At 39.0% G+C, this 14,084-nt stretch overlaps 1 protein-coding gene across 4 annotated transcripts in view; it reads right to left on the bottom strand.

Annotated features, from left to right (window-relative positions):
- Positions 1 to 14,084, bottom strand: part of LOC130148834 (ubiquitin-conjugating enzyme E2 E2) — a 217,841-nt gene that overhangs the window by 22,987 nt on the left and 180,770 nt on the right. For all 4 annotated transcript variants that reach the window (XM_056337881.1, XM_056337879.1, XM_056337880.1 and 1 more), the window contains one exon: positions 1,325 to 1,472. In XM_056337881.1, coding sequence (XP_056193856.1) covers positions 1,325 to 1,472 — 148 coding nt within the window. The remainder of the gene's footprint in view (positions 1 to 1,324; positions 1,473 to 14,084) is intronic.

The raw sequence follows: 14,084 nt of genomic DNA, 5'->3' as shown, positions 1-14,084 counted from the left end.
TATCCCTCCAAAGAGAGGTGACCACAAGTCAGCACATACATACTGCCAGTTTCTCCGTCCCACACAGCTTTGCAGTGTCTCTAGCACTTTACCTGCTCTCTACAACACATAAGTAAATATTCCCTTTGCTTTTCTTTACATTTCTGTCATCAATCTGACTGACTTCCTATGGGCACCTCTGCATATTTTGGGGTACACACTACCGGAAATCAGGCTTTCAGAGATGTAAGCAGAGAGCATCCAACACAACCTGAAAGAGGTGTGCCTGAAATGGTAACTCAGGGCTCCTCTACTGCTCCTGCTCTTAGCTGGAAGGAACACCATGGGTTTTAATGCTATATACAGGAATAAACCCACATGAAAATTAAAGGAGCCAATTGCATTTTTGCCCACTTTTACCTTATTTTGAGCTTTGAGATAATTCAATCTTCTGTTACAGCTTTTGATTCAGTCCCTGATTAAACAAGAATCTCACATTCTGCCCTTTTCAGAGTAATTTTTAGCCCTTTGGTTGCGGAGAAAAGTTTTAAACCAGGAAACCTAAAGGTTTAAAAACTAGATGGCAAATTAAAAAAAAATAATATTGAAGTGTACAATAAAAAACAACCAGCAACAACCGTCACGACATGTACACAGATCACTTAATTTTTCTTTACTTAATGATTCTTTAGTAATTTCTATATGCTACATTTTCCAAGGCTACAGTCAGAATCATTCATTGGTAAACAGGGTAAAGAGAAAGTGGAAATTACAAATCTAGCGGTCAATGGCAGAAAACAAACCTATAAGAGCTGAGGGAAGAGGTTAAGTGCTATGCTAGTTAATAAGAATGACAGCTTGCTTTGAATACTCATACTGACTGTCCAGGATATTGAATAAACCTCATTTAAATTAATTTTCATTATTTGTAGAGTCTGTGTTAGATATCTATCATTGTCAGTACTATTAATATTCTTTTCAGAGACCATATTATCAGCATATTTAAATGAAAGCTTTCCTTTTCAATATTTATTAACTCATTAATATTTCTTGGTACTAATATCCTGGTTGTAATATCCAAATTAGTGCCTACTACAAGGTATTTTCTACTGATTAAACTTTTTGAACTAGAAGGTTTTTATTCTCAAGTACTAAAAATGTGCTTGAGCTCCTGAAATTGTGCTTGCTTTCTATACTATTTCTTAATTTAAATGAATGGCATCTAAAATTTACATTTTTGTCTTTTTTTAGTAGGTAGCAGTAAAACAGCATACTGACCAAGCCCTAGTAGCTGACCAAATACGAATTGTGAATGAGGGTGAACACAAAAGTTAATTGATCTTACCTGGGTTGCAGTCTGTGAGGAGGGAGCAGATGGAGAGGAGAACTTTAGAAATGGTTAACGCTGGACTCCAGTTGTCTTTTAAAATGTCCAGGCAGATGACGCCTTGGCTGTTAATGTTACAGTGGTAGATTCTTGTCCGAAACGTTACCTAGAAAAGACAGCATGTCTAAGTACAAAGTGATCAAGCCAACAATTAGATGATTATTAAGCAATTAAAAAAATTATATGAACTAACATTCTGCTTTCCTGGTTGAAATAACAGTACTCTGCTACCGTCAGTGAAAGACTGGGCAAGATAGAGATATTCCTAAGAAAATAAAGAAAATAAAATCTTCCTCTTCCACCTGTGGCCAGCAGTGGAACTGCTTTGAGCAAGGTGAGAATGGGACATGTTTCCTGAGCTTCCTCTTGCCTTGGTCTCATCAATTTCATTATTTTTGCACGGGGCCAAAACAAGGTATTCCAGCCCCTGAGATGAACATCCTTCATAACTCAGGCCCACAGCTATTTCAGGCTTTGAAGGAAGGCAGAAGAAGACAGAGTCTTATGCTGTCTTCATCTGTTCATTGTTTGACCCAATAGGTTAAGCTGGAAAAAAGTGGAGGCATCACATCAGTGACTCCTGGAAAAAGTGGAATATGTTTGAGAAGGGCTGCTCAAATAAAATGCTTTTATTTCCAAATTTTAAGTTACAGTTGCATCAGTAGAATTGCTTACACCTTATGGTTTTTTTTTTTTTCTGTAGTTGATTTTGAGGATTTCTGTATCCATTTTGCATTGTCTCCCAGGTGATCCTATATGTTACAAACCAAGGAAGAGATCATTTCTTTTAGCCTCAAACGATGTGCTTCTGCTTCAAGTTGAATATACAAGCCTTTTATTTTGAAGGAAGTTCAGCTATGAAAGTCCACTTCATAGCTCAGAATAAATACTGGGGCTACTGGGTAGCAAGGGACAATATAAAAAACCACCTCTTGGGAGACATCAAGGACTAATTTCTCCACCAGTTCTACCCCAATGACAAGTCAAACCAGATGGTTTTAATGACATGTTCATAACATCTAAAATTAAGATGTACAATGTCAGTGGTCTACCTAATCAGCAATAACCCTGCCAACAGAGGGGCTGATTAGACAGGAGACAACGAGCCCAGTCCATTTTATGTGATCTTCACATATGTCCAATATATATATGTCCAATACAATGTGATCTTCACTAAACTTAGATCGTGCCAGTAACTGGGAGTGCTCATGCACCATCCCTGCTCTACCACACAGATAAACCTGCTTCTGAAGAACAATGGAAATGGAGTGACAGGCATGCTCCTGTCCTGATTTTATTCAGTATCAGAAATCTCAATGATTTCAGTGGCACTGAGATGAGGCCACTTATCAGTAAGCAGAAGAGAGGATATAAGTGAAATAGCGCTGCACCTCGCTTACTTCTATTAAAAATAAATAAATTCTTTAACACACTAAAAAATTCTGCCCCTTTGGATTAAATCAAGCAGCTTTGACAAAATAATGGAAAGAAAAGGTAGTAGATTTCTGGTATTAAAACACTACATTCAACACAAAATAATTTTTCTTGTAAGTACTTTTCTGCATAAATCTGGGAAAGCACTTTTGGACACCACTGTCATGCACCAGTGAGTTCTGTAACAAAGATCCCAGCAAAGCTAGTTTATCAGTTTTTAAACACATCTATGTCTAAATGTATTGCCAATTAATATGATAATTTAATAGTTTGCCACTCCATACCCTACATATTTGTCGGCACTTTCCTTTTTTCCCCTTACAATTGTAGTTTTGCTTATTGTTTTCCAGCCTAAGTGCTTCGCTTCTGGGACTTTTATGAGAATTTAAAATATTTCTAGCATGAATGAGCTCAGTTCATCCACACACTATAGCCAGATGATCTATTCCCCCCGCCCCTTCAGCATTTGGAGTGAAGGAAGTCTTCTGCAAGATCAAGAAAATAGTATTTAGTGATAAAATTAAATGTTCATCTACAAAGGGAAGCTATGTTGAACGAGGAAGGTTGCAAGTACACCGAAGCGGTGAACTACCGTACACAAACTGCACGTCACAAGTGCCCGCCGAAGGAGCTGGTGTGGAGGAGCACGCTGTGAATTCTAGGTCAGTGCTCATTAAGTCCCCAGACTGATTAACTCCCGCCACTCTTACACTTGAGCTATAAGTGAATCAGGGAATGCTTCCTAGCACGATGGTTTATGACTCAGGCAAACACTTTAGTACCTGCTTAATTTTAAGTGTTGTGTGCTTACTGCTCAGTACACTGCTGGAACCAAGTTTTTGCTTAATTCTTTTTCCTGAACAAAGGTGCCTTCCTGTGCTTCTGTGATGAAAAATCTGGGGACTTTATTCAGTGCTATCTGAATACACCAAGTATTAAGATATATGTGGTCTCACCGAATGTGGGGGAAACACATTGAATCAATTGCACAGATTAAATTACACTCTCCAAATTATTTATAGACAGGTCAGTTGGAGCTTATAACCTGCTTAAGAGAAGGCCATCAATTTGAGCCTGTATTTTAGTGTATAACTGTTTTGCTGTCAGCTGAGAGGACAGACACAATGCCACATGTTCCCCTGCCTCGGTTGCTTTTGAAGCATTGAAGCAAGGACACTGGGAATTTGGCAGGATTCAGAGAGCCACTGGGATGAATGGGGGTAGTTCGTGTCTTTCATAACCTGTTCAACACTTCATCGCCATCTTAGTCTATCTGGTGGATAAATGTAGGTGGGACTACACCCGTTTGTAGTTGGAAGGCTATTTTTAGCAAATATTTAGACCTGAAATGTCGCAATTTTTCACTAAGAGCATATCTGAAACCCGTGACACTGCGGTGCCCACTCACAAGATAAGGCTTGCTGCTTATCACCGACAAATATGTCACTGACTTGCCAAACATGCCAGTGCACTTTAAAATGCCTGCCTAAGTACACAGAGACATTTTAATGACAAAAACCATAAAAGTTTTCAGAATTTCAAAAGAAGCTGTATTAATGACAGTCTTAATGTGCTGGGACCTGTGGACCGACAGTGGCAGGTAGTGGTGTTCTTATCCCAAAGCCGCAGGGTACTACTGTGAGGACATAGTGCTTTCCTCAGCCAGGTATTGCCTCAGATTGCAACTAACATGGGAAAGGCTGATACGTAACTTTCTGGATTTTGTTTACCATACCCACATTTTGAAGTTATGCAGGGTTGTTCCTATTATACGCGGTACAGAAAAACCAAGCGATAATACCATACCAGGGGAACTACATTTTCTTTATTACAGTCATATTTTTAACTTTGATGCTACTTAAATGGTTGCTATAAACGCTGCACTCTAATTCTATTTATCCCCTAATGAAAACACCTAAACCCATGCAGGGGCTTAAGGGAGTGTGTGGGTGTACAGGAGAAGTTATCATCAGACAATTGAAAGGTAGAAAAGTAATCTGTCTTTTTTTTTTTTTTTTTTTTTTTAATAACAACTGTCCTTTATGGATTTACTCTCCTTGATTCTGCAATTTTAAGAGGGTATCTCATTTTTGTTGAATAAAAGTGCAGGTCAGAAAAATGTGAATTACAGGAAATAGGGAAAAATGCAACTACCTTCTGAAACCTGTAAGAGTACTATAAACAAGCTTTTGAAAGGTAATGATAAGGAATTTATATTCAATCAGTTTTGGAAGTAAACAATAATAAACTCATCTGTTTATCTACTGCTGAATGCTGAACCCTTCTGAATACTGTAAAACAGAATTAAACAAATACCCTCCCCCCCTTTATATATAGTCTCTAAGAAGAAAATGAGGTTATCTATTCAAAAGGAGGAGAAAAAATGATTAGAGAGAAAGGAAGTACATGCAAAGCTGTGGCTGGCTGTTCACTGAATAAGTTTTAGGACTGAATACAGACTGTTTATAAAACCTGGGAAAACTGAATTAAGATGGATTTCAGTTGAGTGATTGGAGGCAACTGGTTGTAGGAAAGATAAAGCACTCCTGGATCTCAGAGTGACTTTGAATACCAGTTTTGCAGTATGAGGTAGTCCTAAAACCACTCACTATCTCTCCTTTGCCCTGAATGTTCCCATGTTAGGTCTAAACCCAAGCAGCCACTGCGGCATTGACATCCAGGTATGTGACTTGCTTAACCTTCACTGTGAGATTCAGAGACAGGCACGTCAAAGCATCACCGGTCTGCAAGGGCTGGTCCCACAAAGACGTCTGACGCACTTTCAGACTCCAGTGAATTCAGTCACAATTCTCTTCAAAAAGGTATGAGGAGGAAGAAACAATTATTCGGTTTTGCATATTAGCATGCAAAGGGTTACAGTGTGCACACAGGAATTGCTTTCTTCAGCCTGTTTGGGTTCAAACCCTCACCTGCTGTTCCTCATTCTTCCCACTGAAGCCTGATGACTGTGCAGGGAGAGATGAAAGATTCCCAGAGTCAACAGGAGAATAAACAAAACCAACCCTATTTTGCTCGGCCAACACTGGAAGCAGGGCTGAGATCCCAGGGCTCTCATTCCCACCGTTTTGGAAAGTTCCTTTCAAGCTCTTTCATATCTTACAAGGGTGCATTCCCACGTGCCTGCCTGAGATGAAACTTCTGTCTTCCTCAACTATTCCCCAGGAGTTCCGTTTTAATAAAATTGCAGTGGCAATACCTGAAGTGGAGAAGTTGTACTGCATACACAAAAGGTTATATATATTTTTTTTTAAAAAATGATGTCATTTATAATGATGTTCATGGGGCTCAGGAGGGATTAAATAGTTCCCATCTCAGTTTGTCAGGCTTTATGAGCAATAGATTTGTCTGCTCAAATAGAGAGAATAATAAAAACAAGATGAGACCTACACTCTTTAGTCATATTAGAAAAAATCCTTTAAAACAACCTAAATGAAAAATATCTGTAGCTCAGAGTGACACAGTGTTCGTGCAATAACCTTCACATTAATTAGCATCCTTAAATTTCTTACAGAGTGCCCTTCATTTTATTTATACCCAGCACTGAGGCTGCCTTTCTAAGAGAGGGTGGTCCACCTCTGGTTTGTAACTACAGATTTGTAGCATGCACGCGAACAATCATTGAGATACTTAAGGGATTATCACATAAAGTGCATAGTAAATGACAGACTGAAGCTCACTATTAAAGAGCACAATATAAATATACACCAAGAAATGAACTTCAGCCAGTTTTTAAAAAACCCTGTCACACCTAATTTTAGTTGGTAAAGAATACCTAGAGTTTATTTTATCGAAGGAAAATATGTCATCTGCATTAGCAGGAAAAAAATTGCAATTACTTTTGCTTGATAGAATCCACATGAGTTAACCTTTAATATCACTGAAAATGAAACAGTATGCAGTATGAGTAATTATTCATTATATTCACAGTAATTACGAAGCTGAGTAACTACTCACACTGTCTCATTGGACAGACTGCTGCAGGAAAAAAAATACTGACTAAGCACAGCAATACTAGGCTTCTACATTATACAAGTACTTATTTTGCACACAGATTTACTAGCAGAAAAAGTAAAAAGGGACCTTGATGATCTTTGATGTACCTGAAAGGGCAAATAAAAAAATATCCTAAAAGGTACAAAGTTTTATGAAAATGAAGGAAGAGCAGGACAGAACAAGGGCAATAGATTACCGTTCGGGTTAAGGACATTGACAACAGAAACAACACTGTAAGGTGCAAAGCATCAAAAGCTTTCTCTGACAAAGTCAATATGAATTTTTATAAAATGATTTTCATTTAATCAGCATAATCTTTCTTACACTTAGTAATTCCATATGGAAAGTCAGCAATAAAATCCTGTTATAGAGAGTAAAATTTTTAAAGTTTTATTGGTCATTTAACTTTTATAAAATAAATCCTCCCTTTCACAGTTGAAAGCATGCAGGCTGTATTGTTGTACATGCACGCCTAAGTTCACAAAAGTGCTCCTTCATGTTCGCTTTAACGCAGTTCAACTCTTCTCACCTAAATGTGAGCAAGCCTAGCACACAGCACCATTTTTATTCTACATGAAAAAAATTGTATATCACCATGTGACAGGCAGTACCTGGTGTTTCACTGTTCTTCCTAATTCTGTTACGCTTCTGTAAGAAAGGAGCTCATGGATGTGCTCAGGGAACTGAGGCAGTGGCAGGCACAGGGCTCCAGGCACAGGGCTGCCGGTCGGTGGGACATGTGGGCAGGCTACGACAGGCACTTCAAGTGCTAAACTTTATTCTAAGAAACCTTGGCTATTTCTTTCTCACCCAGTTTTAACAGTCTTTGGGTATTTAGGTGATGCCTACATAAATTCTAGGCAGAGTGATGTCAAACCCATAGTTTTCTGTCCTAACCAGTTCATCTGCTCTTATTCTATAGTAATGATGTACATAAAATTCTTGCTCTCGCATATGTATATATATATCTCTATGTGTGTAAAAGAAGACAAGAAAGAACATGGATATATGATGTATTTTTAGATCATGTGGATTTTATGCAGTAGTAAAACATGCCTGATATGGCAGAATTATATAGTTTCTGAAACATCCAATAGACGTCACAAGTCCTGTCTTGAAAATATATTTGGCAAGCATAATGCAAACCACTGCTGTGAGGCGGAAGATATTCCCCATAAGATACCTCTACAGGCCCTTTTGAAGAACTTCGTATACTGGGTATGTATAGGAAATGGGAAGAAATGATGAACCACCTAAATTTTGGTGAGGGAAACCAGGAAAAGTTTAGTTGGATAGAGCCGATTTCATCAAGACTAAATAAATCAATGCAAATTACCGATCTAAATTATATTGAAAACAGACTGAAAAAGGCGGCTGTTCATTAGAAGAAATGGCAATTCAATCTGGCAATAACTAGAAGAAATATCAGACAACTGAATTCAAAGGAAATATCTGAGACTTACATGGTATTGCCCTATCAAATGTGACCTTTACCTTTATTTGCAATACAATGTAGTTATTGATCGTTTCCTCAGCCTAACATATTTCTGCTTGCATCTCTTTCCACTTTACATCTCTGTGATTCTTTCATGTTGAGAGACATTAAAGTTTCTCAAGGAGCTGCCTGGGTATGACCTGTTCCAAGCTCTGCCCCGCTGCACGCTGCTCTATAGGTTCAGCGTTACCTGAACATATGGGACCTATGGGATGAACCAAGTTTCACTGCAGGTGGTGCAAGGATGGGAATGGCATGCTGCAGTTCACGTGTCTGGGAAGAGCTGCTCCAAGAAGAGCAGGACTGGGGCTGATGCTGCTAGCTCTGGCAATGGTCTGCTGGTGGTAGGTTGTCCATTTCTCCCTATTAAAGGCTCCCGTGCATCCGATTTCTGCCTGCAGCCACCCAAAATCTTTGCTTGCTGGGAAAGCCTGCCAACTCCATTTATTGTCATGGATGAAGGATCCACGGGCTGCTTTCAGCAAGACGTAAATAGCAAAGCCGGGTAGGAACAAGGGAGCGTGGAGGCACAGCAAAGGGGCCGGGGGAGGCAGCGGTGTGGGAATGCGCCAGGCGAGGGACCACCAGGCAGTCAGGAAGAGGAGGATGGGGAGGGCAGGAGGCAGCCAAGAGAAGCTGTGGGCAGCACAGCATGGCACTGAGAGCTAACGTGATGTGACAGAGGCTATGAGAGAAGTATGACCAGCCAACTGAATGTAAGGGATAACAGTGACAGGAGACCATTGCATCTGAAGGCTGGTCATGTGATGGTGATACCTGGGACAGGGGCAAGAGAAGGCAGAACCTTGCCTGCACCAAGGTTGCAGAGATGGTAAACAGCGATGATCAAACAGGCTGTACTGAAGGTTATTCCGAGTCCGAGAGCTTCAAATGTGAATTGTGTTAAGAGCGATACATGCAAGTTAAAGTGTGGGTCTGCCTTGTAAGGTTCATTATAACAATTTAGGTTAGAAATACCAAGGAATGCTTATTTTTTCTCATCTACTTTTGTAAGCACTGTTTTTCTATTACGCTGCAGTTAAAAGTGTCCTTAACAGCCAATCACATATAAAGTAAGCATGAAAAAGCGGAGTAGAAGCCAGGAACAGAAAGAACTTCCCCTCATAGATGAAGCTGAATTTATGAAATAGGTAGAAAGTTTCTGTCACAGGAGAAGGATTTCACTTAATGATATTTAGTGCACAAAGATTAGTGCTACATGACAATTGCACATAAAAATTCGAAGAGATGTTTAACATTGCCATTAAGCCCGGATTCTATAGACACTGTGCACTGTATTTACAAAGGAAAAAGACCCTCCCTGCAGTCCAACAGTTGATTTAAAACAGTTAAGCTTTCAAATGCTGAGAATAATTTTTCAATCAGTCGGTAGACATAGGAGATTTACAAGGAGGAAATAGAGATTTCTGTTATTTTAATTTTGATTTAGAGATGATTTAGCATATTGCAGCTTTCAAGTCCTGCAAACCATTTTTCAGTCAGCTGAGATTAAAGTCCCTAGCAAGATTAATTGTAGAGTTGGGATTAAGAGATTTTATAAATCACTCAAATTCAAAAATAAAGCTAGCAGAGTGCTAGGATAATGATAGATATATACATATTGTATCAGCTACAGCTAAATTGAATTGACACTGTAATAGACTGAACGCAGTCAAATATGAGAGTAGAAGTTATTAATAAAGATTATTCTTGATAAAAATGCAGACACCACCGCAGTGACAATTCCTGGGGGGAAAGTTCTCTTGAAGAGCATTCATTTTTCTACAAACACCTGTATGAAAGACTCTTGGTGTGGCTCCCTGGTTTGTCAAGGCTTTCTGCCTCACGAGGACAGTATGCAGGATAATTAAATTATTGCCCTTCCTTCAATAACTATAGTGTACATAATGATGCGGTGTTAATAATTTGTTGTGATGGCTAAACTTTACAGATCTCAGATCAAAAGGTTGCATACTTGGGAATTCACCAATTTCTTATGTGGACTGAGGACAGAAACTGAGCTGAAATTCTTTCTGTCAGATCAGGCTGACTAAAATATGTGATAACCCCTGTTCATATACACGTGTGTATATATATACACGGACACCCACAGATACACCCCTCCCACACAAGAGACATCTAGTTATGCGTAGCTATATATCCCATTCAATACCCCAAAGAAAGAGACAGCAAAAGAGAGAACTTTCCTTTGTTAAAGCCAAGGGGCGAACTGTCTGAACCCACTAAGGATGAAAGGAAGATAGTTAGCAGGAAAAAGAAATCTCAAAGGTATTATAAAAAAAGGTTGAGGAGTCATTAAGGCCCTGGAGAAATGTAAGGTTATTCCCTTGGCAGGCCTTCTAAGTATTTTTAGTTATTTATTTAAGTGGCTGCTCTGAACAGGGCATAAGCTTTCTCTGTTCTTCAGCCCACTGCACTACAAGGGAGATACTGTATTTTTGGGCTGAAGCAAAACCTCACCTTGTGACCAAGACTGAAGCCTCAGCAGCATCTGGCCTTTAGCAGAAGGTGAGATAATGTCCCCATCTATGCCTCGCTTTGTCTGTTCCATAACTTCCTCCTGTCTGGCATCTCATAAACCCAACGCGATACTTAGGATGCAGCTGAAAAGAGAACGGTGATTCCGCAGGCTGCCTGCTTTCTTGCTGACTCAGCCAACTGGGTGCTCAGCTAATTTCTGCAGTGCTACAGAAACTTCCTCGCAGTGGAGGTGAGGAAATATTTTTAATTGATGAGACCCTCCCAGAAAGCCAAAGTTAATTTGTCAGTTCTCAGATGAGCTGTTCTAAAAATCGTGTTTTCTGGTTGTAGAGATAAATCGGAGTTAGGCTGGGATGGCCCTCTATCACTCCTACTCAGTCTGCATCAGTCACACATAGATAAACTTTTTGGGGGTTTACTCCTTGGCACAAAGGTGCTGCAGTTGTGAGTGATGCCAAATGTCGTTGCTTTAAAAGGAAAGCAAAGCTGAAAAGGTCAGTGACCTCTGGCTCCAAAAATACGGAGTTCAGTTTCAAGGCATGAGCCAAAGCTGAAAGACTGAAATAGACTGACTGACTTCAAAGGGAGAAAAAAAGAGCATCATGAGAGCAAATTACACTCTGACTTACCACGTGGTATATTCTGTTTTGGTGAAGAATAACTTAATTTGATATGATGCTTATGGCTTAACTTTTGAGAGACACTGACAAGCTAAAGAGAGACAAAAAGAAAACTACGGACCTGGAGGGGAAAGACTTGTTGGTGCAGACTGGAAGGGAAACCTGACGGCAGTGATGCATTGCTATACAAAACTAGGAAAGTGAACTGGACCACAAAAGATAATTAGAGGATGTAAAGAATAGAGATAAGGCTTTGAAATCTTAAGAGGATGTGATGTTGAAGGCTACAAAGGTGTAAAAAATGAAGAAATACATAAAAATGAAAGTTTTGGGTAGACACTTTCTATTTCAACAAAACCTGAATGAATGAGTGATTCACATTCTTTTACGTGATAAAGACAAGTGGGAAAGCAGGTTAACTATCTAGAAGAACAAGTGAAAATTATACATTTGTTAAACACCCCCCCAAATATAGGCCAAACATGTTTTCTTCATGTGCAATTATGCTCTCAGATGTTTAATTTTATTTTAAATAATCTTTTCCAATATGCAGCAAGGTGCCCAATGATCAGAGTAGGCATCAATGGTTTATAGAAGGAATCTGGATCCTTCAGAAAATACGGAGAACTTTGTATAATCCAAACCAAACAATGGTTACACCACAAATGTATAATAAATAATAACAATAAAACCAATAATAATAATTATAATAATAATAAAAAAATCCAGATTCCACCTTCAATATATTTTTCTTATTTTAAAAATTATTTTACCCTTCCCAACATCCATGTGCATCATGCACATGCACAATAACAGAGTGCACAGCATCTGAGAATAGATAAGGAAAAGGGATTGTGGAAATCTTTCAGCAGATTTTAATACACTTTGGATTAGGCCCTTTAACAGTAACTATGTTATGTGACATGGATATTTGCCTTTGGAACTTCAGCCTGGGTCAAGTAATTGCATCTGGGAAATACAGTTTCTGTTTCTTCCCAGGTCTTCTGTGGTCACATTTTTGGAAGATCAATTTTGACAGTACTCATTTAAATGTTTCCTTGCTTCATAGTAGAAGAGGGATAAAAATGGCCCACAGAAATCTCAGGAGTAATGTATGAATTCAATCACAGTGAGAAATGTGAATTAGACCCTTTCTGCTATGTACTTACAGGGACGTAATCTTGCCAACACTCAGGAATACATTTTATGTCTTTCTCAGTACATTCCACAGTCTTGTACTTTATCTCTAGATTTTTTAAGATGATTGAGCCATAAGAAGTGGGACTATACTTAGAAAAAATATCTAAGTTGATCTATTCCCATAATCCTAGGACCTATGATTTTGAGAATAGCACCAAATATCACAAATCATGCAGTGAAGTAGAGGAGATGTCAACACACAGTGACACAGATAGCACTGTACCATGAGGCCATATGTTACGTTCCATGCACTCACTACCTCCCTTTTACTAGAAATAAGTGTGTGGAGAACATATTTAACCACCCTTTCCCAATGATGCCGACTGGCAGCAGCTACCTTATGACAAGCAGTCATCTTCCCACGCTGCTTTATACAAGGGATTTTTCGAACTATTTTACCTATGAATCAGTTTGATAGGGTCTGGAAAACAGGTGTAATGAAACAGCAACAGGTTGAGAGATCCTACAACCTAGGATCCTACAAATCCTGTCATTTACAACAGTGGCTGAAGTGAACAGAATAAGAATGCACGTGTACAAAGTATGCTAGCGACATAGTTCTATCTGACGTTGTCCCCTCTGCACATGTACTCATTACCTTCTTACAGATAACAGTGTCCTTCATCATAAATACTGGCCTTTTAGTAATACAATATGGCAACAACAACTCTCTCATCCTGTATCAAGCAGTAAATTTTCATATAATTTATATGCACATGCTTCTTACAATGACAACTGGCATTGAGATGAAGGCAGACTAAAAAAATCTATTACAAAGCAGGACAAGAACCACCTCTTTGCTTGATATTTCATTAATAATCAATGCACAGCTGCATTACTCGTGACTCAAAATAATACAGCTGCCAAGCACAACTGAGTGTGGACTGAAAAAGTCTTTACCTCATGGTGAAACAGCAAACTGGACCTTCACCTTCTGTTTTAAAAGGATGCCTATTGCATATATTGCCTCAAGACTCAACAGATTCAACAGAGAATGACAAAAGATATCCCTCCAGCTTGTCTTTCAGATCTAGTTCTTTACATATTAGGTTTGGATCTCTGAGAGAACTTCAAGCTCTATTTTATACTCAGTAAATCCATTTAGTGGATATGCCAATATCCCCTAACTAATATAATTTTAATTTGCTGGGGGACTGAATGTAACCCTTACGTTTTGGCTACTGCAAACAGATTAAGCCCAGGAAAGAAGCAAACAAAAGAGGACTGTTAACACAGACCTTGCAAAGCAAGTCAGAAGTCTGGACTGGCCTGGAGTGGGAGGGAGGCAGGGAGAACAGGGCATTGCCCCAGCTCAGTGTGCTCAAAGCTTTAACTAACTGAAGGAGAAGTTAAAAAAGTTTCAAATTCTTTTATGAAGTTTCATTTTTTTTTTCTCCACAGTGTAATCACAGTTACCTAAATCAGAAAATGTGCAGTCAGCAAGGTGTACAAC

The sequence above is a fragment of the Falco biarmicus genome, chromosome 4 (assembly GCF_023638135.1).
Source record: "Falco biarmicus isolate bFalBia1 chromosome 4, bFalBia1.pri, whole genome shotgun sequence".
NCBI classification, from domain to species: Eukaryota; Metazoa; Chordata; class Aves; order Falconiformes; family Falconidae; genus Falco; species Falco biarmicus.
The sequence above is the reverse complement of the archived record's forward strand: the minus strand, read 5'-3'. Positions and strand labels throughout refer to the sequence as shown.